The sequence below is a fragment of the Bufo bufo genome, chromosome 2, assembly GCF_905171765.1.
Source record: "Bufo bufo chromosome 2, aBufBuf1.1, whole genome shotgun sequence".
Classification (NCBI taxonomy): domain Eukaryota; kingdom Metazoa; phylum Chordata; class Amphibia; order Anura; family Bufonidae; genus Bufo; species Bufo bufo.
The window spans coordinates 400,980,534-401,003,824 of record NC_053390.1 but is presented as its reverse complement, the minus strand read 5'-3'; the positions used below and the strand labels follow the sequence as shown (position 1 = coordinate 401,003,824).

At 44.2% G+C, this 23,291-nt stretch overlaps 1 protein-coding gene across 1 annotated transcript in view; it reads left to right on the top strand.

Annotated features, from left to right (window-relative positions):
• Positions 1-23,291, top strand: part of LOC120990897 (atrial natriuretic peptide receptor 1-like) — a 106,961-nt gene that overhangs the window by 58,307 nt on the left and 25,363 nt on the right. Inside the window, exon 17 of the mRNA XM_040419783.1 lies at positions 22,588-22,681. Coding sequence (XP_040275717.1) covers positions 22,588-22,681 — 94 coding nt within the window. The remainder of the gene's footprint in view (positions 1-22,587; positions 22,682-23,291) is intronic.

Below are 23,291 nucleotides of genomic sequence, written 5' to 3'. Positions count from 1 at the left end.
AACATGTCCTATTATTGCCCGCAAATCACGTTCAGTGGCTCCATTCAAGTCAATGGGTCCGCAAAAAAAACGGAACACATACGGAAATGCATCCGTATGTCTTCCGTTTCCGTTCTGTTTTTTGCTGAACCATCTATTGAAAATGTTATGCCCAGCCTAATTTTATCTATGTAATTACGGTATACTGTATATGCCATACGGAAAAACGGAACGGAAAAACAGAACAAAAACGGAAACACAACGGAAACAAAAAAAGGAACAACGGATCCGTGAAAAATGGACCGCAAAACACTGAAAAAGCCATACGGTCGCGTGCAATGGGCCTTAATAGGATAAATTTTGGTGTATGAGCCTTTCATTTAAATGCTAGTTTACTGTGGGAACTAGAATGGCAGGTATATTAGTGGTCACCAAGCTTTCCCTGAAAGGATTTGTTCCCCACAAAATATTCCACACTTTTCAAAGCAGCACCTGGATCTGAATACTTTTGTAATTGCATGTAATTAAAAATGTAGTATAGACACTGATTGTATAGCACCACCTGGTGTTTGTTCATTTCTTTATTTCTCTGTCCACCTCAGTAACATCACTGAGGTGGACGCACATGCTCAGTTCCATCTTTCAACTGTCACCAGTCATATCTACTGTTCAAAGCTGTGACAGGACAGGGCATGTTCGCTGAGCTGCAGCAGAAAGAGCACACTCCTTGATAAAGGACACCCCCTTGAGCCTTGACATAGAGAGAGCTGCAGCAGAGAAGGACATGCCCTCTGTTCTCCACTGAGCACCCACAAAGCGCTGCAGGAAAACATTCAGAGAACATCTAAGATCATAAGGAAGCTCAGGAGATCTCTCAATGTATTCCAGCGGAGGTTTGTGGAGGCACAGCAGGAGAACGGGGAAGGGGAGTATCATAAAAATTGTAGCCCCAGTGCTTGGGGGACCTGGCAGATTTCCTTCAAAAGGCAATACACACGAGAAGTTTTTTTTCTTGAACAATTTAAAGTCACATATAACAATGAAGTGGTATAGCAGTGGATTATAGCTCATTATGACGCATTCAGTTTGAGCCGGGTGTCAGTTTTGTGTAATTATATAGAATTAGGTTTGTCTGGTCTGTAGCGTAATACAAATAGTGAAGTTATAAAATTCACCAGGCCTTACTACTTCCACTTATGATTAGCTTAAGGCCCCATGCACACGACCCTGGCGCTGTCGTGCCTATGTTGTGGACCGCAAAACACAGGCATCAGCTGTGTGCACTCTGCATCGCGGTGGGGACCCGCTGGCTTCAATGGGTCCACAATCCGCAAGATGTGGTGAAAGATAGGATATGTTCTATCTTTTGCAGTGCAGAGGCACAGACCCAGAAGCCCGTGGAAATACACAGAAGCCCTTCCCTGGGCTTCCGGGTGTGTGTCCCCAAACCACAAAAAATAGAACATGTCCTATCTTTTACCACATCTTGCTAATCGTAGACTCATTGAAGTCAATGAGCCCCCACCGCGACACAGAGTGCACTATGGTCATTTGCATAGGGCCTAATTGACTGGTTGGGAAGCTGAAACTTAACCTTCAATCATGTCAGTAAAATAAGTTAAAATTTACTTTCTCACTGCGTAAAAAATTAACAAAAAAATCACAATTAAACAGTAGCTCCAACAATTCTGCACATACAATATGGAGTAATTTAGATCTTACTGTGTTTCAGTATGGTGCTTTATGCCTTGTAAGAGGCCGTCCTTAGATATCCCTTCAAGGTATCTGAAAGGATTTGGGCCTTTCTGGACCTCTACGACCACCTTGGTTTGATGTCACTGACGTCAGGAGAGATGTTTCTCAGTTGGCAATAACAGACACGCACACAGGCAATCACTGAGAAACACTCTAATTTTATTATGCTATTGCTTGGCCTCATATAGGCAACAGAAAAGTTTGCACAACAACAGCGTTAAACCAATCATAAAATGGTAAACATTGACGCCCATACAGATACTATTGGAACATCCCTTTTATGGGTATGTAATACGTCACATATAAGAACGTACGTTGTTGTGCCCAATGACCCTGAGTGAATTAGAACATTTGTTCTAATTCTGGGAGATTCCCAGAATCTGTCCTGAGACAGATAAGTGAACCTAACTCACAGCGGGGGAAAATATGAAGTGCGTAGGTGAGATATTATAACAATTCTGAACATCATAGAGAAGACAACATGGAGTCACATTTGCCTTCAATCCCCTCTTAGAACCAAATTTCTTAGATAATATGGTTCTTACCCTTGCCCTTTTCCCTGTATACCGCCAGATACTTTCTATATCCTTCATGTGAGTTGTCTTCAGGATTAGGCAGCAGAGTCTCATAAAATGACATATTTGATACTCCTTTCATTATCAGTTTCCGTACACATGGTATGATACATGTTGCAAGTATTGCTATTACTATAATAATTATCAGGATAATAATTCCCAACTGTACAAGTGCCTGTTTCTAGTTAGTGAACCAGCCAAAATACTGATCCCAAGGGTTATCGATACCTGAGTTTCTCTTGAGCTCGAGTGATAAATCCTCGAGTTTCTTTATTGCCAGTGTGACCTTACCATTAGGGCCGGTGTTGTTGGGTATGAACGTGCAGCAGGATGAGGGGTCCGTCAATACCTTACAGACACCACCTCTTTCATATCGAGTACCATGCGGTTTTGAAATGTCATAATGGAATCTGCCTGTAACTGTTCTGCTGCACCCTGTAACGCATCCCTGGTGTAGTTTACAAACCTTTGTTGATTATAGTAAATGTAGTTGATCCAGTCTACATTTTTGTTGATTGTTATGTGGGGAATTATGGATTCAAATCCTGCTGCCACCTGACCTCTGGCCTTGAATTCATCAGGGACCCTCTTGGGACCCCAATTGCATCAATATACACGTGTGGGTCGAAGCTACCTTTTGGGAGGGCGCGACTGTTGCGTATATGTGTGTTGGTGTCTTTTTCATTTTCAGTGAAGATGTGTATGTTCATGATGGCTTTAGCAAGGGCACATTCACCTTTCCAGAAACCCTCTAGTCTAGATCTTATCTTTCCATCCCACAGATCCAATATACATCTCCAATCGAGTATACTTGATTCTGTGTGAGGGAGGTATCTGTTTCACTGTAAGTTGCACAGTATCCTTCAGTGAAATTACCCAGGAATCTTCCTTGATCTCCTCCTCTGTGGCAGGTATAGTTACCAGGATAGATATGTACAGGGAGTGCAGAATTATTAGGCAAGTTGTATTTTTGAGGATTAATTTTATTATTGAACAACAACCATATTCTCAATGAACCCAAAAAACTCATTAATATCAAAGCTGAATATTTTTGGAAGTAGTTTTTAGTTTGTTTTTAGTTTTAGCTATTTTAGGGGGATATCTGTGTGTGCAGGTGACTATTACTGTGCATAATTATTAGGCAACTTAACAAAAAACAAATATATACCCATTTCAATTATTTATTTTTACCAGTGAAACCAATATAACATCTCAACATTCACAAATATACATTTCTGACATTCAAAAACAAAACAAAAACAAATCAGTGACCAATATAGCCACCTTTCTTTGCAAGGACACTCAAAAGCCTGCCATCCATGGATTCTGTCAGTGTTTTGATCTGTTCACCATCAACATTGCGTGCAGCAGCAACCACAGCCTCCCAGACACTGTTCAGAGAGGTGTACTGTTTTCCCTCCTTGTAAATCTCACATTTGATGATGGACCACAGGTTCTCAATGGGGTTCAGATCAGGTGAACAAGGAGGCAATGTCATTAGATTTTCTTCTTTTATACCCTTTCTTGCCAGCCACGCTGTGGAGTACTTGGACGCGTGTGATGGAGCATTGTCCTGCATGAAAATCATGTTTTTCTTGAAGGATGCAGACTTCTTCCTGTACCACTGCTTGAAGAAGGTGTCTTCCAGAAACTGGCAGTAGGACTGGGAGTTGAGCTTGACTCCATCCTCAACCCGAAAAGGCCCCACAAGCTCATCTTTGATGATACCAGCCCAAACCAGTACTCCACCTCCACCTTGCTGGCATCTGAGTCGGACTGGAGCTCTCTGCCCTTTACCAATCCAGCCACGGGCCCATCCATCTGGCCCATCAAGACTCACTCTCATTTCATCAGTCCATAAAACCTTAGAAAAATCAGTCTTGAGATATTTCTTGGCCCAGTCTTGACGTTTCAGCTTGTGTGTCTTGTTCAGTGGTGGTCGTCTTTCAGCCTTTCTTACCTTGGCACTCCAGTGATGTTGCAGCTCTGAAATATGGCCAAACTGGTGGCAAGTGGCATCTTGGCAGCTGCACGCTTGACTTTTCTCAGTTCATGGGCAGTTATTTTGCGCCTTGGTTTTTCCACACGCTTCTTGCGACCCTGTTGACTATTTTGAATAAAACGCTTGATTGTTCGATGATCACGCTTCAGAAGCTTTGCAATTTTAAGAGTGCTGCATCCCTCTGCAAGATATCTCACTATTTTTGACTTTTCTGAGCCTGTCAAGTCCTTCTTTTGACCGATTTTGCCAAAGGAAAGGAAGTTGCCTAATAATTATGCACACCTAATATAGGGTTTTGATGTCATTAGACCACACCCCTTCTCATTACAGAGATGCACATCACCTAATATGCTTAATTGGTAGTAGGCTTTCGAGCCTATACAGCTTGGAGTAAAACAACATGCATAAGGAGGATGATGTGGTCAAAATACTAATTTGCCTAATAATTCTGCACTCCCTGTATACCTGCACCAGGGCGGGAGTTTTTATGAGGAGTGGGTATTTTTGCTTCCATTCTTCACATGCAGACTGGTTACTAGATGAATTTGAGAATAATTGCAAAAAACATTCCTCAACACTATAGGGCAATTTTAAGGACAAAGTACCTAGGTGAGGCTTAGCGGTCCCACATATATAACAATTACTTTTATTTACTGAAGCAGCACTGTACTTCATCCATTCTAACCATAGGTTGGCATCAGAGAACCCAGTTTCTTCTGCAAGAGCCTCCTCATATGTTGGGTCAGATATTGCTCTCATATTGTTAAAAGTTAAGATACGGGGTTTGTTTGTCTCTGAGGGTATGTCCATTCTTATAGTGGTTGCCGCATCTCGTGGAAGGACTGCACTTCATTATGCTGCATAAACAGAAGGAGTAAGTTGCAACGTGAGTACTGGAGGAATTGTACCAGAAGGTAATGATTCCACCTTTCTGCGTTATAGTAACTTCAGCTTTGTTATCCTCCAGCAGAGTCATTTGGATCGTCAGTAATCCCACAGTCCAAGTGGACCATCTGTGCCATCTTCCAGAATTGAGGGAGTGCATCCTGGTGGAGGTCAGAGCTGTCTGCTCCCATTAGTACCTCACTTTGTCCTTTTTCGAGGTCAGAGCTGTCTGCTCCCGTTAGTACCTTACTTTGTCCTTTTTTGAGGTCAGAGCTGTCTGCTCCTGTTAGTACCTTACTTTGTCCTTTTTCGAGGTCAGGACTGTCTGTCCCCGTTATTACCTCCTTTTGGGGTGCCTCCTTTAGCAGTTTCACTCTGGTGGCGTGGATCCAAGTAGGTGCTTCTTCCGTGAGTACTGCTGTGCGGGTCGCGGCTACCACTGTAGTCAGTGGTCCGTAGGTGAAGTCTCCTGCGAATTTTCCTTTCTTTAATTTCTTTATCAGCATGAGATCTCCCACTTGGAATGGGTGAGTTGGTTCCTGTGGAAGACAAGGAGACTTACAAGCAACTTTTTTCCTTAATTTCACTTAGGGTTTTAATCAATCTGGTTACATTGGTGTTTGGGTTGTTCCTCAAACATGTGATACACCTTCCCACATAATCTGACACTAAGGGCTGTTTCACACGAGCGGATGCCGTGCGTGGCATCCGCTCCGTGAAAGAGTGCCAAGACCCGATGCAGACTGCAGAAGCACGGAACATTAACATGACTGATAATGCTCCGTGCATCTCTGATCTCTTTACTACGAAATCACAGTGACAACTGTGATTTCGTAGTAAAGAGATCACAGAGGCACGGAGCATAATCAGTCATGTTAATGCTCTGTGCCTCTGCAGTCTGCATCGGGTCTTGGCACTCTTTCACGGAGCGGATGCCACGCACGGCATCCGCTCGTGTGAAACTGCCCTAACTGTTTAATGCCTGTAATATAGAAGTTCTGTGCTAGCAGCATGTGTGTTGTTTGAAAGCTGTTGTGTCCTACTCCATGAAAATGTGCAATAAACAGAGGGGAGCTGTGCTGTGGTATGCATGTTTCCCCCTCTTTGCAGAATAATCCTGTCCTAGGATTCTTCTGCAAGATTGGATAACACCAATCGGCCATTTCATCGTCAGTAGCTGAGGACTGGAGATCCACAAGCATCTGAGTTAACTCAAGTGAAGGAGGTACTAATTTCACCATCTGCAATGTTGCCGGGGCCATCAGTGCAGCCTTCTTGGCCTCCGCGTCTGCCAGGGCATTGCCTTGGGACACATGATCCTTACCACCAGTATGCGCCCTGCAGTGGATAATTGCAATCTGTGAGGGAAATCTTATGGCTTCTAAAAGTTTTATGACAAGTTGTGAATGTGAGATGTGCTTACCATCAGCTGCAATAAATCCACTCCTTTGCCAAATGACCCCGTGGTCCCAAACCACTTCATGTGCGTACCTGCTGTCAGTGTAAATGGTGACTGGCTTGCCTTCATGTAGTATGCATGCTCTCGTGAGTGCAATTAATTCTGCTGCTTGTGCAGATTGGTATGTGATGGGTCTGGCTTCCAGGACAATATGTGTAGCATATCAATAGCATATCCTGCATGATAAGTGTTGTCATTTGGTCTGCTGCAGGATCCATCAACAAAAACATCAGGATCCCATTCTACTGGTACTGATTGTAAATCAGAGCGGGGTGATGTCTCATGTTGTATGGCGTGTATACAATCATGTACCTCTGTCAAGTGATCCTCAGGTCCTTTAAGTCCTAATAGGGCATTCAAGATAGGTGCTGGACCTGAGGTGTGTGTTGCGTATTTGATTTGGAGGGAGGGATTGCTGAGGAGTAGAATCTCCCATCCAGATAGTCTTTGTGCAGACATGTGCTGTGTGTGTACGCCTTTTAGAAGGCCTACTACATCATGTGTGGTGTACAGGATAGTCTCATGTCCCATTGTGAGTGGCGTTGCAAGCTCAGCTATCACAGCACAGGCTGCAAGAGATCTCAGACAGGCCGGCATTCCTTGGACGGATGCCAGAACCACCTTTGAGAAAAAAGCACAAGGACGTAACTTGCCTCCGTGATACTATGTCAGCACACCCGCCATGGTTTTACAATTTTGTCAAGCATATACGTGGAATGTGAGTTTGTAGTCAGGGAGGCCTAAACCTGGACTTGTCATTAAAAGAACATTTCAAATAATCAAATACATTAAACATTTCCTCAGACCACCTGATGAGATCTGGCATGTCTGCCAGAGTGGCTTGTCTCATTACATTGTCATAGTAGGAGCAATCAGGAATCCATTGTCTGCAGTAGTTTATCACACCAAGGAAAGATAACATTTCTTTCTTGGTGTGCGGGATGACCAGGCCCGCAATCAGACTGGACTCTTTCTGTGCTGAATCTCCTTTCTCCCTTTGTGAGAACAAAGCCAAAGTATTCAACTTGCTTTTTACACCATTGCATTTTCTTGCGTGACACCTTGTGTCCACATTCAGACAACCATTTCAACAAAGATAAACCATCTGTTACATTGGCCTCCTCTGACATACTGCACAATAAAAAATAATCCACGTATTGCAAGAGCACAGAACCCTGGGGGGGTGTTTTAAACTGGCTTGGAGGACAATGCTGTACACTACAGGTGAATCAGCATATCCCTGGTGCATCCTGCACCAGGTGAGTTTACGTCCCTCAAAGGAAAAAGCAAAACGAGAGTCTGGTCCACTTATCAACCGGAATAGAGAAGAAAGCATTTTTCAAGTCTATCACGCTGAAACAGACAGCTTCTGCAGTAGATGGCTGAGAGCAACTGAGAAATGTCTCGGCTGTCTACTCACGGTTTTCCTAAACGTTTGCAACAATGTGTGGGGGTCTGTATCTTCCTGATCTCAAAGCATCCCGCTGCCTCCTTCTCATATAAATGTTTCTCAAAGTCTTGTATTTTGTCTGAGGTCCATGAGAAAATGCGCTTCTTTACAATCAACATGAGATTAGGAAGGAGAATTTGGCTGTCAGTTTTTTTTGCAGCCTTCAGTCTCTGGTTGGGAGGTGGAAACTCACACTTAGATTTTCCTTCACCCACAGTAAAAAAATGCATCAAATGACAGAGTGATAATATTACAGGGAGATATGTTGTTACACTTACCACCAGAACAATAGCTCTCACACAAACAGATTAATCTTAACACTCTATGTATCTTATACTCTAAATATAGGTATGCGTCAAACCAAGGTAGGTCAGTCTCCCGGAGACTGTTCTCTTACATGTACTATTGGTACAAAAAATATCTCTGTCGACAGTTAGATAAAGTAAATAGATTCTCCCGGAGAATCTATGGTGTGTCCCTGACACACAACAACTTATGGAATGGATCATGTGATCCTATGATGTGTCCCTGACACAAAACAAATCTCCCGGAGATTTTTTTCCGTGCGTGGCACTCCAAGTGCCGGCCTTATTCATGAAAGTACTCCAAGTACTCATTATAAACTCCCAGAGTTTATTTTTAAGGCTTAACAATGTATCCCGGATACATAATAAAAACTCACGGGTAGAGATGTGGCCAGTGCCCTCGTACCCGGCAGTGGACAAAAGGGATGTCTCTCTTACCGGACACGAGGATGGCCTTCTCTATCCCGGAACGGAGCTCCCAACTGAAAGGATTTGGACCTTTCTGGACCTCTACGACCACCTTGGTTTGATGTCACTGACACGCACACAGGCAATCACTGAGAAACATCTCTGATATTATTATGCTATTGCTTGGCCTCATATAGGCAACAGAAAAGTTTGCACAACAACAGCGTTAAACCAATCATAAAATGATAAACATTGACGCCCATACAGATACAATTGGAACATCCCTTTTATGGGTATGTAATACGTCACATATAAGAACGTACGTTGTTGTGCCGAATGACCCTGAGTGAATTAGAACATTTGTTCTAATTCTGGGAGATTCCCAGAATCTGTCCTGAGACAGATAAGTTAATCTAACTCACAGGGAAGGAAGGATGTGAAGTGCGTAGGTGAGATATTATAACAATTCTGTACATCACAGAGAAGACAACATGGAGTCACATTTGCCTTCAGTATCCCTCTAGATTTTGTGTACTTTAGGGGAGTCTCTCCTAAACAGGCATCATTGACAGGAACTTGACCCACAATATTTCTGTTAGGTCAACGGTTCATGCCCACAACTGCCCTGCTATTCACTGCTGCCCAACATCCTCTGCAACCTGTTGTATCCTTTTCTCCAGCCTCTGCTCCCTATGACCTTTTACAGGTCCAGTGCATGCAACTACAAAACCTCCTTGGTTATATAGTGCATCCTCTCTAAGCTTTAAGGTTCACTGTGATCAGCAAAGGGGTTTGGAAGACTTAGTGCTTCAGCAATTCTCTTGCATCTTACCTACGTTATGCAATCTGTGTTCCCATGAGTGTTTATGCCGTGTACCTTTACCGCCTGTGTACTCCTGACCTCACAGTTCAGCTTTCAGTTCAAGTCCATGTTTAACTTCTCCTAGGCTATCTGCCCTGTCTTTGCTACAGTCTTGGTTTCTGCCTGCGTTGTTCCTGCATCCATCACTACCCTGCCCACAAGCTCTTTTAGCGTCTCCAGTTCACTTATCTGCAGTTCCAGTATTAGAGACTGTTCTGACTGCTTCTGTGATTGTGGTGCGATTTCTCCAGGTCTCTTCCATCCAGCCAAGTTCCCTACAGTCAAGTTCTGCCAAAAACCACATGGATCTCAGAGGAATTCAACACCTGTGATGACCACGTGTAATTGAATTTCCTCATGCCAGCCCACACATACCCACCACCACTCAGAACAAAGAATGGTCCTTGCCTTATGTATTTACAGGTGAATGCCTAATTTTTGGGGCCTGTACTGGCGACCGTTACATTTTTATCCTTTGACCGCCTAATGTACCTCCAGCCACAGAATCCAAAGTTCTTTGCTGTCAGGTAAATGCCTATTGGCTAATTTTTGGGGCCTGTACTGGCCGACAGTTACATATTTATCCTGTGACCGCCTATTGTACCTCCAGCCACAGAATCCAAAGTTCTTTGCTGTCAGGTGAATGCCTATTGGTGTCATGCCCCGCTCTGACGATGTGCGGAGGTCGGCCAGGATAGCAGCATGAGTTTAGTGTTTGTTTTGGAGCCGTGCTGGATCCGCCTCTCATCAGGTGCACTGGGTGGGGTCATTAGTTTAAATAGCACACCATTCCAGTGCTCTGAGCGGATTATAGGAATCATTGTGGTCTTGGAAGCTAGGAAGGAAGGTTGTCTGTTCCAGCTCAAAAAGATAAGTGTGATTTCTAGTTTGGTTGTTTTGTGTCATCTCTCCCATCCAGGTTCTGTGAGAGCAGGCTGCTCCTATTTCCCCTCTTCACCATCTTAGGGAATTTAGGGTGTTTCAGCCCAGGCACGGAGACACATCATACCTACCATAAAGGTCTGCATGTGGGCTGAGCAGTGCAGGGAAAGAGGTCAGGGATTAGCTAGGAGGTGACCCTTCCCCTGTCTCTCGCCCAGAGCCTGGTTGGTGGGTTATCTGTGAGTCTGAGTGCACGCCCGCCGTGACATTTGGCTAATATTTGGGGCCTGTACTGGCCGACAGTTAAAATTTTTTATCTCTAGCCACATAATCACACCCCTGTCTCACTCCTCTGCCTCTCATTATTGTGGCGTTTGAACCACATTCATTATAAGGACCTTCTAATGTCACAGGGTTATGTGACTGTGCCCCCCCACCCCGTACTGTGCCCCTCATCCCGTACTGTGCCCCTTATACTACCCTGCATTGTGCCCTCTTACTACACCCTGTGCAGTGCCCCTAGTCATTCCTTGTACTGTGCCTTCTTATACCCTGTTATCGGGTCACAGTATGGCAGTATTATCCGGTCACTGTACAGAGGTGTTATCCGGTCAATGTGGCGGTGGTATCCAATAACTGGATGGCCATCTCTTTCCCTGTCAACGCCATCCTTTTTTAGACCTGGCATGAGCAGGAAAAATATGCAGATTGAGGTGCTAAGGACTGTTTTCGACCACAATTTGTGTCAGAAATACGCCTAACATAGACGTATTTCTATATAATAAATGACCACTTAATTGTATTATTATTTGGGGGTAGGGCTAATATCTTTATATTATATAGATTCTAGTGTATTATACTGTGCCCTGTATTTCCCAGTAGAAAATGATCCTTGGGAAACACAGTCCTCATCCCTGACAAACAGGACCAGGTAGCACTCTGTCAGTACATGGCGGCCTCCCCTCTCCGCCACGCTGCTCCGCTGTGTACTGGTGCTTATTCTGACACTAGGACTGGGTTCACATCCTATGTCGTGAAAGCCCTCGTGGAGGCTAACCTGCAACAGCGGGAGGCCAATAAGCAGCAGCAGGAAACAAACCAGCTGCTGTGACATGTGATGGCTTTACAAGCAGCAGGAGCATCCCATAGTGTCCCCCAAGATGACCCCCGCCGACGAAGTTGAGACCAGCGTTGAGCACGAATATTCGAATCACGAATTTTAATCACGAATATCGCCCCTTCGATAATTTGCGAATATTTAGAATATAGTGCTATATATTCGTATTTGCGAATAGTGTTGATCGCGAATATTCTAATCGCGAATTTAGCTTGAATTTGTCGCAAATATCGGCACTTAGCAACATTCCTAGCAACGAATAGGAAAGTTGCCTATCCCTTAGTGTTGATCGCGAATATTATAATTGAAAATTTTCATTGCAAATTTATTACATTGCCGATTTTTGCAATCAAGAAAATAATGACTGGAGATTACGAATTCTCGAATTTGCTAATTTATGGCAAATATCGCGAATTTGAATATTGCCTATGCCGCTCTTTACTAGCACTCGAGACCTATTTGGCGATCTTCGAGAAGGTAGTCGTGAGAGAGAAGCTACCCCGGGAGCAATGGGCTGAGGTCGTCGCTCCGTTCCTGGCGTCTGGACCCCAGCAGGTGTATTTTGACTTAGCGGACGATCAAGCGGCTCATTACCCGACAGTAAAGGGTGAGATTCTGGAAAGACTGGGGGTGAATGTGTTGGTTCGGGCCCAGCGGGTGCGTCAGTGGGAGTGTAACCCGGCTGTACCCGCGAGTCCTCAGTATTATTATCTATTACACCTGTTGCAAAAATGGCTGCAGCCTGACGTGCTGCGTTCCACTTCTATGCTGGACCGACTGTTGCCTGATGTATTCTAGAGGGCTTTGCCATACCCTCTCCAGCACTGGATCGCCCAAGTGTCTCCTGCTAATGCCCTTGAGATGGTGGACCTGGTGGAATGCTATGAGGCTACCAGGAATCTACAGGGGGTACTCTTGGGAGGAGGGCAGTCAAACCCTGGAAATCTCCACTCCAGGCCCAAAGGGCCAGCGGTAGGGGTGACCGCCACTTTGGTGGAAGAGGGGGAGACAACCCCGCTAAGTGTGATGGTGGGAGACATGGAGGACTTGCCGCCGAGTCCTGAATTGGCAGACCTCAATGTCTCTTGGGATAATTTTGGTACCACCCAACATCAGGACCCAACCCTATCCCGAGCCTGGAAAAATGTGTTAATAGTAGATGGTGAACCACAACAACCTGGGGCAGAGTCAGTGTTTCCCCGTTTTGTGATTCATCATGATATGTTGTATTGGGTAAACCAACTACAGAGTGAGCCTATTGAACAGTTGGTGGTCCCTAAGGCTTATCGCAAACTCGTGTTAGATCTCGCCCACCAACACGTTCTTGGGGGTCACCTGAGGCTGCAGAAAACTCAGGATCGTATTCTACAGCGGTTTTAATGGCCCAGCATATTCAGAGAGGTGGAAGAGTTTTGTAAGTGTTGCCTGACCTGCCAGATAACTAGCCCACAGCCACATTTCCATAGTCCCCTAGTACCTCTCCTGATTATCGAGGTAACGTTTGACTGAATAGCTATGGATCTCTTAGGCCTAGTACCGAAGTCCGCCAGAGGGCATCAACACATCTTAGTCATCCTAGACTACGCCACTCGGTACCCGGAGGCTGTACCACTGCGACATACCTCGGCCAAATTCATAGCTAAGGAGTTAATGGAGATGTTTTCCCGAGTAGGACTACCTAAAGAGGTTCTGACCGACCAGGGGACCCCTTTTATGTCCAAGGTGATGAGGGAACTCTGTAAGTTGCTGCACATAAAACAACTACGGACGTCCGTTTACCATCCACAAACGGACGGTCTGGTAGTAAGGTTTAACCAAACATTAAAAAATATGTTGAAAAGGGTAGTGTTAAAGATGGGAAGGACTGGGACCTCCTTCTGCCCTATCTCATGTTCGCAGTGCGAGAGGTACCCCAGGCCTCTACTGGGTTCTCGCCCTTCGAACTGCTATATGGCAGACACCCTCGCGGTCTCTTGGACGTGGCCAAAGAGGTGTGAAAACAACAACCCCCTCCACATAAAAGTGTCATTGAGTACGTTACCCAGATGCAAGATCGGATAGAGACAGTGTTGCCTTTTGCTAGGGAGCATATGGAGGCAGCTCAGCGAGCCCAGAGTCAGGTCTATAATCAGCAGGCTCAGGTCCGGATCTTTAACCTGGGGGGCCCTACGAGGTACTCGAGAAAATTGGAGATGCAAACTGCAAGGTACACCAGCCAGGGCGGCAAAAGCTGGAGCAGGTTTACCATGTGAATTTACTCAAACCATGGAAAGATAGGGAAACCTGTACTGAAGACAACCAGCAGCCGGGTTTTCTAGGAGAAGAGGTTCCGGTCCATCTGTCTGATGCAAGAGAAGCGGCTGCCACAGTAAAAATTGCTGACAGCCTCTCCTCTATACAAACTCAGGAGGCCAGGCAGTTCATTATTCGGAACACGGATGTGTTCTCGGACCTCCCTGGATGCACTTTCATAATCCAGCATGACACTGTCACTGAGCCTCAGGTAGAAGTCCGGTTAAAACCATATCGGGTACCCGAAGCTCGGCGACAAGCCATCTCGGAGGAGGTGCAGCTAATATTGCAGCTACACGTCATTGAGGAGTCAAAAAGTGAGTGGGCCAGTCCTATAGTATTGATACCCAAGCCGGACAGGACTTTGCGGTTTTGTAACGACTTTCGTAATTTTAACGATATCTCTAAGTTCGACGTGTATCCCATGTCCTGGGTGGATGAGCTAGTCGAGAGGTTAGGACAAGCACGGTACTTTTCTGTTTTGGACCTCACAAAAGGGTACTGGCAGGTGCCCTTAACGGAGGCTGCCAAAAAGAAAACTATCTTTGTCACACCTGAGGGGCTGTATCACTATAAGGTGTTACCCTTTGGTCTGCATGGCGCCCACACCACTTTTCAGTGACTTATGGACATTGTGCTTCGTCCACATCGTCGGTATGCTTCAGCTTACCTGGACGATATTGTCATCCACAGTACCGACTGGGAAAGTCATGTACCCAAAGTACAGGCTGTAGTGGACTCCCTTCGGAAGGCTGGACTAACCGCTAACCTCAAAAAATGTACGATAGGGTTAGAGGAGACTAAGTACCTGGGGTATGTCATTGGGCGTGGAGTCATCAAACCCCAAGTAAACAAAATAGAGGCGATAAGAAATTGGCCCCGACCTGTCACCACTAGGCAAGTAAAGTCATTCCTGGGAATAGTGGGCTATTACATGAGGTTTGTTCCCCACTTTGCTACGGTGGCCATGCTATTAACAAGGCTCTTGAAGGGACACAAGTCAATGATGGTGGAAGAGGCTTTCTCCACTTTGAAGTCGACCCTGTGTCGGTCCCCGGTTTTGGTGACGCCCGACTTCAAAAGGGAGTTTATAGTACAGACCGATGCCTCCAAAGTAGCCGGTGCTGTAATGTCTCAGGAAGTTAACGGGGAGGAGCATCCCGTTGTCTTCCTCAGCCATAAGCTCACCCCAGCCGAGACCAGGTATAGTATAGTGGACAGAGAGTGCCTGGCCATCAAGCGGGCACTCGAGTCTGTCCTCTATTATTTGTTGGGGAGAAAGTTCCGCCTGGTGACTGACCACCCCCCTCTCAAATGGATGAGCCAAGGACAGAAATGCCCGGGTCACCCGATGGTTTCTGTCCTTACAAAACTTTAAGTTCTCGGTAGAACACAGGGCAGGCCGGTTACAGGGAAACACGGATGCCCTGTCCCGGGTACACTGTCTGGCGTGTGTTCACCCCCTCAGGGGTTTTGTCTGGGAATGCAGGTATTTTCCTCCTAACATGTGCGGCTGGGCTGGTTTCCAGACAGGTGAGGTCAAATACCAGACAAGAGTTTAAGTGCCGGTCCGGGTTTCGGCAACACCCGGCTGTCATTAAATAGGCAGCTGGGCTCAGCAGCTGAGTCTATGTTCTGGGATCTGAGGCTTGGTGCCATGCTGGAAGGCTGAGAGCCGCATGCTGGGGAAACAGACCCCCTAAAGCCTGCTGTGGACTACTGAAGGCAGAACAGCCAGCAAGGTGACTTGGGTTATATGAACTTTCTATTATGTGTGAATTAACACCAAGACTGCAAAGTTACGTGCTGTTTTGTGCAATTGCCTCAAGTGTGAATAAACACTGACGTTTTGAGTTAAGAACTTGTATTTTACCTCTGCTTACCCTATCTACCAGAGCGAAACCCCACTATGTATATATATACCATATTTTTCGCCCTCTAAGACGCACCGGCCCATAAGATGCCCCTAGGTTTTAGAGGAGGACAATAAGAAAAAATATTTTTCAATAGACCTCAGGTCAGACCAGCAATCAGACCGCCAATGCTAATCAGACCTCAGATCACAGCTCCAATCAGATCCCCAATGCTAATAAGACCCCAATAAGACCTCAGATCAGACCCACAATCAGACCTCAGCTCACACCCAAAAGTGAATGACCCCCAATCAGACCTCAGACATGAGCCCCAATATAAATAAGACCCCATGCCTCATTTGAGCAGCCCCCCCAGTCTCATATTAGCCCCCATGCCTCATTTGATCAGTCCCCAGCCTCATATCAGCCCCCATGCCTCTTTTGACTAGCCCCAGTCTCATATCAGCCCACATGCCTCTTTTTATCAGCCCTCATTGCCTCAGATGTGCCCTATGCCTCAGATGACATAAAGTTAAAAAAACACTTACCTCTCCTGCTCCTGGACGCCGCCGCTCCTCACCGCCCGTGCTCTTCTTCCTCCTGCTTGGCTGTGCTGTGAACTGGCACGCACAGCTTGAGGTCACAGAGCGCCCTCACGCTGTTCGCAGCCTTCACAGCCGACAGCTGAGGACCAGGAAGCAGTGAGTACAGAGCCTTCACCGCTTCCAGGACCTCCAGTACTAATGAGCGCTTCCATAATGGAAGCGCTCATTAGTATTCAACCCATAAGGCCTCATGCACACGACCGTTGTTGTGTTCCGTGTCCGTTGTTCCGTTTTCCGTGATTTTCTGCGGACCCATTGACTTTCAATGGGTCCGTTGAAAACTCGGCTAATGCACCGCTTGTCATCCGCGTCCGTGATCCGTGTTTCCAGTCCGTCAAAAAAATATGACCTGTCCTATTTTTTTCACGGACAACGGTTCGCGTACCCATTCAAGTCAATGGGTCTGTGAAAAAACACGGAGGCACACAAGATTGTCATCCGCGTCCGCGTTAGTTTTTTTCCTATCATTTGCATGGCAAACATGACTTAGACTTTTTTTTGCTTTCCTTCATGTCTGGTGATCCTCCAAAAATAAAGGAACACACACGGAAACAAAAACGGAAACGGATCACGGAACAACGGAACCCCATTTTGCGAAACGGAACACAACAATGGTCGTGTGCATGAGGCCTAAGACGCAGGGACATTTTTCCCAAGAGGAAAAAACTGCCTCTTATGGGGCGAAAAATACGGTGTGTGTGTGTACAGTCGTGGCCAAAAGTTTTAAGAATTACATAAATATTGGAAATTGGAAAAGTTGCTGCTTAAGTTTTTATAATAGCAATTTGCATATACTCCAGAATGTTATCAAGAGTGATCAGATGAATTGCATAGTCCTTCTTTGCCATGAAAATTAACTTAATTCCAAAAAAACCTTTCCACTGCATTTCATTGCTGTCATTAAAGGACCTGCTGAGATCACTTCAGTAATCGTCTTGTTAACTCAGGTGAGAATGTTGACGAGCACAAGGCTGGAGATCATTATGTCAGGCTGATTGGGTTAAAATGGCAGACTTGACATGTTAAAAGGAGGGTGATGCTTGAAATCATTGTTCTTCCGTTGTTAACCATGGTGACCTGCAAAGAAACGCGTGCAGCCATCATTGCGTTGCATAAAAATGGCTTCACAGGCAAGGATATTGTGGCTACTAAGATTGCACCTCAATCAACAATTTATAGTGAGGCGAAGACTTTTGGAAGATGGCCTGGTGTCAAGAAGGGCAGCAAAGAAGCCACTTCTCTCCAAAAAAAACATCAGGGACAGATTGATCTTCTGCAGAAAGTATGGTGAATGGACTGCTGAGGACTGGGGCAAAGTCATATTCTCCGATGAAGCCTCTTTCCGATTGTTTGGGGCATCTGGAAAAAGGCTTGTCCGGAGAAGAAAAGGTGAGCGCTACCATCAGTCCTGTGTCATGCCAACAGTAAAGCATCCTGAGACCATTCATGTGTGGGGTTGCTTCTCATCCAAGGGAGTGGGCTCACTCACAATTTTGCCCAAAAACACAGCCATGAATAAAGAATGGTACCAAAACACCTTCCAACAGCAACTTCTTCCAACAATCCAACAACAGTTTGGTGAAGAACAATGCATTTTCCAGCACGATGGAGCAGATGTTTTCCTTCATTCTATTCATCGTGTTAACCCTTAGGCTCCCAAGGGTCTTTAAACATGGCGCCTACTCGTGCGTGCAGCGAGCACTATAACCACAAGTCTCTTCTGTTTCAAACTGCTAATGCAGCTTTGAGGGTTTGATTAACTTTTGAAACGTCAATAGATAATACTTCGGAGATGCAAAAGGCTTGGCTAGAATTGGGGAAGATTTTTAGCACAGATGGTGAAGTTTAGATCCAAGACACCAATCTCAATTATACAAGATAAATTGGGAGATATTATTTCAGATGTTCAAGGGATTAATAATGTGTTATTTCTATGCTAGGATATATTCCTCTGAATAGAAAGATTCTTAGATGAAGTGAATTTCTGAAGTATTTCACATGAGGCTCGCAGTGATTTGAATGCTCCCATCAGCGATTGAATATTTGCCTTGGAATAAGGCACCATGCCCATATGGTATACCAGCAGAATTGTATAAACGATTTACAGTCACAATAAAAATGATTTAAACCCCAAAACACCACCACCACCGCCACCATTGCAAAAAACAAACAAGAACAATTTAAATAGCTCATCACAATGTAACACGTGATTTCTCCAAATTACTTGTAATGACTACTGCAGTCTCAGAATTACTCAACCCCTTCATGACAAGGGTCTTTAGTACTTAGCAGAGCACCGCTTTGTTATGTCCTGCTGCGGAATCTTAGCCCATTCCTTATGGTCAGTGGCCTGTTCATCATCTTCAAATCCCACCAAAGATTTTCTATGAGATTCAGGTCATATTTGGACACTAGAGATTCATATCAATTCTTTGCTTCCTTGCACCAAAACTAGATTGACTATGAAAAGAGCCAAAATGGTGGTATTAGTGCCTAATCTGGAGAGAGAAAAATAAATTTTGTCTCTTTTTCCATTATATTTGGCTTTTAGGAACCAATCTTCCCAGCTCTTAACTTTTCACAACAGGAAAAATCATTTTAAATAAAGCTCAATATAGCGACCACTATTATCTTCTACATGTTTTTCATAATATATCATCTCTAAAAAGTCCTTTAATGAGTCCTTTAAAAGCTGCGCAATAATTTGCTTTTAATTATAAAAGCCTCTATTACTACATTACTTTACAGAGATTACTTGAATGCTGAATGCTCCATTCTAGTCTATGTAATATTCCCATCACCAGTTCACCTGAGCTCTAGTCTTCCTCCTAATGCACTTCGAACCTACATTTTGACTTACCTTGCAGTTTTAGAATTGCATCTTCACTTTGTGACTATATCCCTTAGGTCAAGATGTAAGAAGATTAATAGTTTGCTCCTAACCCTGCACTGTGAAACTGCTTAATACGCTACCTAATTTAATTTCCACTGCTAATTGGGGTCGTACCATAGGACAGGTCACCTTTATATCAATTTCATTTGCAAGAATAAAAACATCATAAAAGTTCAAAGCTGCACCCAAAGGCAAGAGGGTAATCACTTGCTGTTTATGGCTGAGTATTTTCAATATGTCCAGCTGGTATTATTGGTTGGTTAGTTGTAGCCAGACCAGTTTTTCATAAGATGGCATAACGGAACTTCACCTATAGGAGCTGTCTTTTCCAAGTACTCAATAGGGTAGATGTATCAAACTGGTGTAAAGTAGAACTGGCTTAGTTGCCCATAGCATACAATCAGATTCCACCTTTCATTTTTCACAGCTCCTTTGGAAAATGAAAGGTGGAATCTGATTGGTTGCCATGGGCAACTAAGCCTGTTCTACTTTACACCAGCTTGATAAATCTCCCTCAATGTCTCTTGGTACTCACATCCCCCTAGGACTTACATAAGGGTGAATCCCCCGGTAGGCCCCTGAGCTAGGTGGGCCCCTTATCTCCCACCCCCTACACAAGTGGCACATAACACAGTAGACTTACTGCACTACGTACATATATCCAATGTACAGCTCCTCAACCAGCCTATGTTCATATAAAAAACGTGATAGATTATTAAAGAAACTCCCCAGTTTATTATTATGGACCCAATCAGAGCTGAGATGACTTCTAGGTATAGAGGAAAGCTACCAGTATCCTCTTCTCCTCAGGACCTACCTTCTCAAAGCTGCTCCAGGGACCTCCATATTCAATCATCTGGTAGCATCTTGCTGCTGTGTGAACAGGTAATATGTGAATGTATCAGTATGGTGGGCCCCCAAAATAAATTTTACTGCTGGGCCCTAGGCACCCCAGTCCGACACTGATTGCAAGAGACATACATGAAGGTACTTAAATAAACTCACCAATAGATGACAGAACCTGAAGATAGCCACAGATGAATGATGGGAGCTCGACAATGGAGTGGATGGGAGATGGTAATGTCACACTATTTGTTATGGATAAATTACAGTAAATGCAAATGACCCTATTTTGAAATACAGCAAGACAAAAAAAGCAAACAGACAAGCTAAAATACTGGAGAACCACAGGTCCCATGATACACTGATACAACACAACAGACAGGAATAAGATGCTGAATCTGGAAACAAATTCTTACATGTGCTATCCCCAGCATCCAGAGAAGCAAAGGCCTGGACACATAAAGGACACACAATCCACCCTAAATTAACCAGGCCAAGCTAGATGATAACCTATCCCAACAATGCTAGTAAACAGGCAAACATGAAGCAGCAGAGCAATCCCTGTTGCTCGTAACATAAGTTTGAATGCCTAATCTTTCTGCTTTATTCCTGTAACCTTTTTTTAAAGAGAATGTTTCATCAGAAAATGACCCATTGTTTAAATCAAGTTTCTTTTATTTTCCATGTCACAATGTATATTTAAAAAAAATTATGACATCTTGCAGTTTTCACACTCACCATAAAGGTGACACTTCCTGTTCGGTAGAGGACACTTTTTTATCAGTCACCTTATCATCATCATCATCACATAGCAGGATTACAAGGAAAGATAGCACCTATATATAGATAACACATTTCCACCATTCGCAGAAGGCGATGGTCACAGCTTGCCTACAGTGAAGTCACAGAGCATGTCTAGAAAACTCTCTCATGGAAGTCAAAGAACATCTCCAGGCTACAGGTTCTTATGGTCCATGTGGCTGCTGTAAAACATATCTCTGAATGCAGATAATAAGAGATCAGACAAGACTGGTCTCTCTACAATCATGTACTAAAGTAGAATAAACAAATCTACTGTCAGAAAATAAAAGCAGATAAGAAACAAATAAAATATGCATATTTTTTTTATTATAAAAAAAACCCCCACAGGTAATATATTTCCTTTAAAGGGGTATGTCTGTTGTTTCAAGTTATCCTATCCTATGCTATCCTACTGCTGGGACCCCCACCGATCATGAGAACAGGGGCCCCATGCAGCCCCCCTGAAATGAATGGAGTGGCCGGTCGCACAAACGCACGGCTGCTCTATCCATTTCAATGGGAGTTCCGGAGATAGCTGAGTAGAGTAGTGGAACACACGACCCATGGACAGAAGGGGTGCTGTTTTTGGATGAAAGCAGCCATGTTTCTGGAGAACCTCTTTAATCTCTCCTTAGTCTGCAAACAGCCACAATTTTATCATTTAAATGGGTTGTCAAGATTTTGCAACCAAATAAGGCCTATTGCACACGACCGTATGGCTTTTTCAATGTTTTGCGGTCCATTTTTCATGGATACGTTGTTCCGTTTTTTGTTTCCGTTGTGTTTCCGTTTTTGTTCCGTTTTTCCGTTCCGTTTTTCCGTATGGCATATACAGTATACAGTAATTACATAGATAAAATTGGGCTGGGCATAACATTTTCAATAGATGGTTCAGCAAAAAACGGAACGGAAACGGAGGACATACGGATGCATTTCCGTATGTGTTCCGTTTTTTTTGCGGACCCATTGACTTGAATGGAGCCACGGAACGTGATTTGCGGGCAATAATAGGACATGTTCTATGTTAAAACGGAACGGAAAAACGGAAATACAGAAACGGAATGCATACGGAGTACATTCCGTTATTTTAATGAATGGTTCCACATACGGACCGTATACGGAACACATAAAACGGCCACTAAACGGTAAAAAAAAAAACGGCCGTGTGCAGGAGGCCTAATGCAAAGCCAGAAAACACAAAGAAAAAAAAGCAGACGGAGACATAAAGAAACACGAATTCTGAAAAAAAAATTTTTTTAAGAGTTAACATAAAAAATACTTATTTAGTATCATCGCAATTGTTTTTAACATGATGACCCCCCCCAAAAAAAAAAAAAACACAAAGCACAATGGCAGAAATTATGGGTCTTGCAATGTGATGAAAAAATAAATCATTAGGTGACAAAAGAGCCTGTTCATTAAAGAAGAACAGTTTTTGGTCTTTTCGTTTCTAAGCATTTAATTTGTTTGTAGCCTTGAGTCGGATGGCTTGATGGTGCAATGACATTTCTTATCTGATACAATGCTTGTATGATTGTACCGTATATACAGTACCATAGACTGTCAGTTCTTGAACTGGTAAATGAATGAATAATGTAATACATTTTAATCTTTACGTTAGATGGAAAAATATAGTAAACATCTGGAGCTATTAGTTGCAGAACGCACACAAGATCTGGTGCATGAAAAACAAAAAACAGACAGTCTTCTCTACAGTAAGTGGACATATTTTATCTTCTATTCATTTGCAGTAATACCACTATGTATTGTTTTGCTGGTTGCTGAGACATAATAAAGGTATTTTCCAGGAAAATACATGGATGGCCTATGTAACGGAACTCCTTGCACCCCGACCGGGTACCTCCGTTGATAGGTGCTCCTAGTGCTTTCCGAGGACTCCAAGCACTCCACTTGACACTGTACGCACTGCAGACCCCACGAACCGCCGAAGCTTGGTTGAGATCTCACCGTCTCCTACCCACCCTGGACCTACGACAAGGCTCCAGTGGGTGAACCTCTCCTAAAACCAGAGAGCAGGAACAGCTCTTAAAAGAGCTAGTAGTTATAGCCAGGGGAGTATAGCAAATCTCCCAGCGTATAGCAATCCCCAGCGCCGATCAGTTACCCAAACATCAGCCTCAACATGATGAAGGATAAAACAGGCACTCTTTTATTGAACAGAACTTATATTTATACTGTACCCCATGCAAGGGGGAGGCAAGAGACAACCAATAGTACATGCTTTACAGTTTGGTCTATCCCTTTGTTTGCCTGGAGACCGTTAGTCCAGACACTGTATAACTTAACTATCTCCAGACACCAATC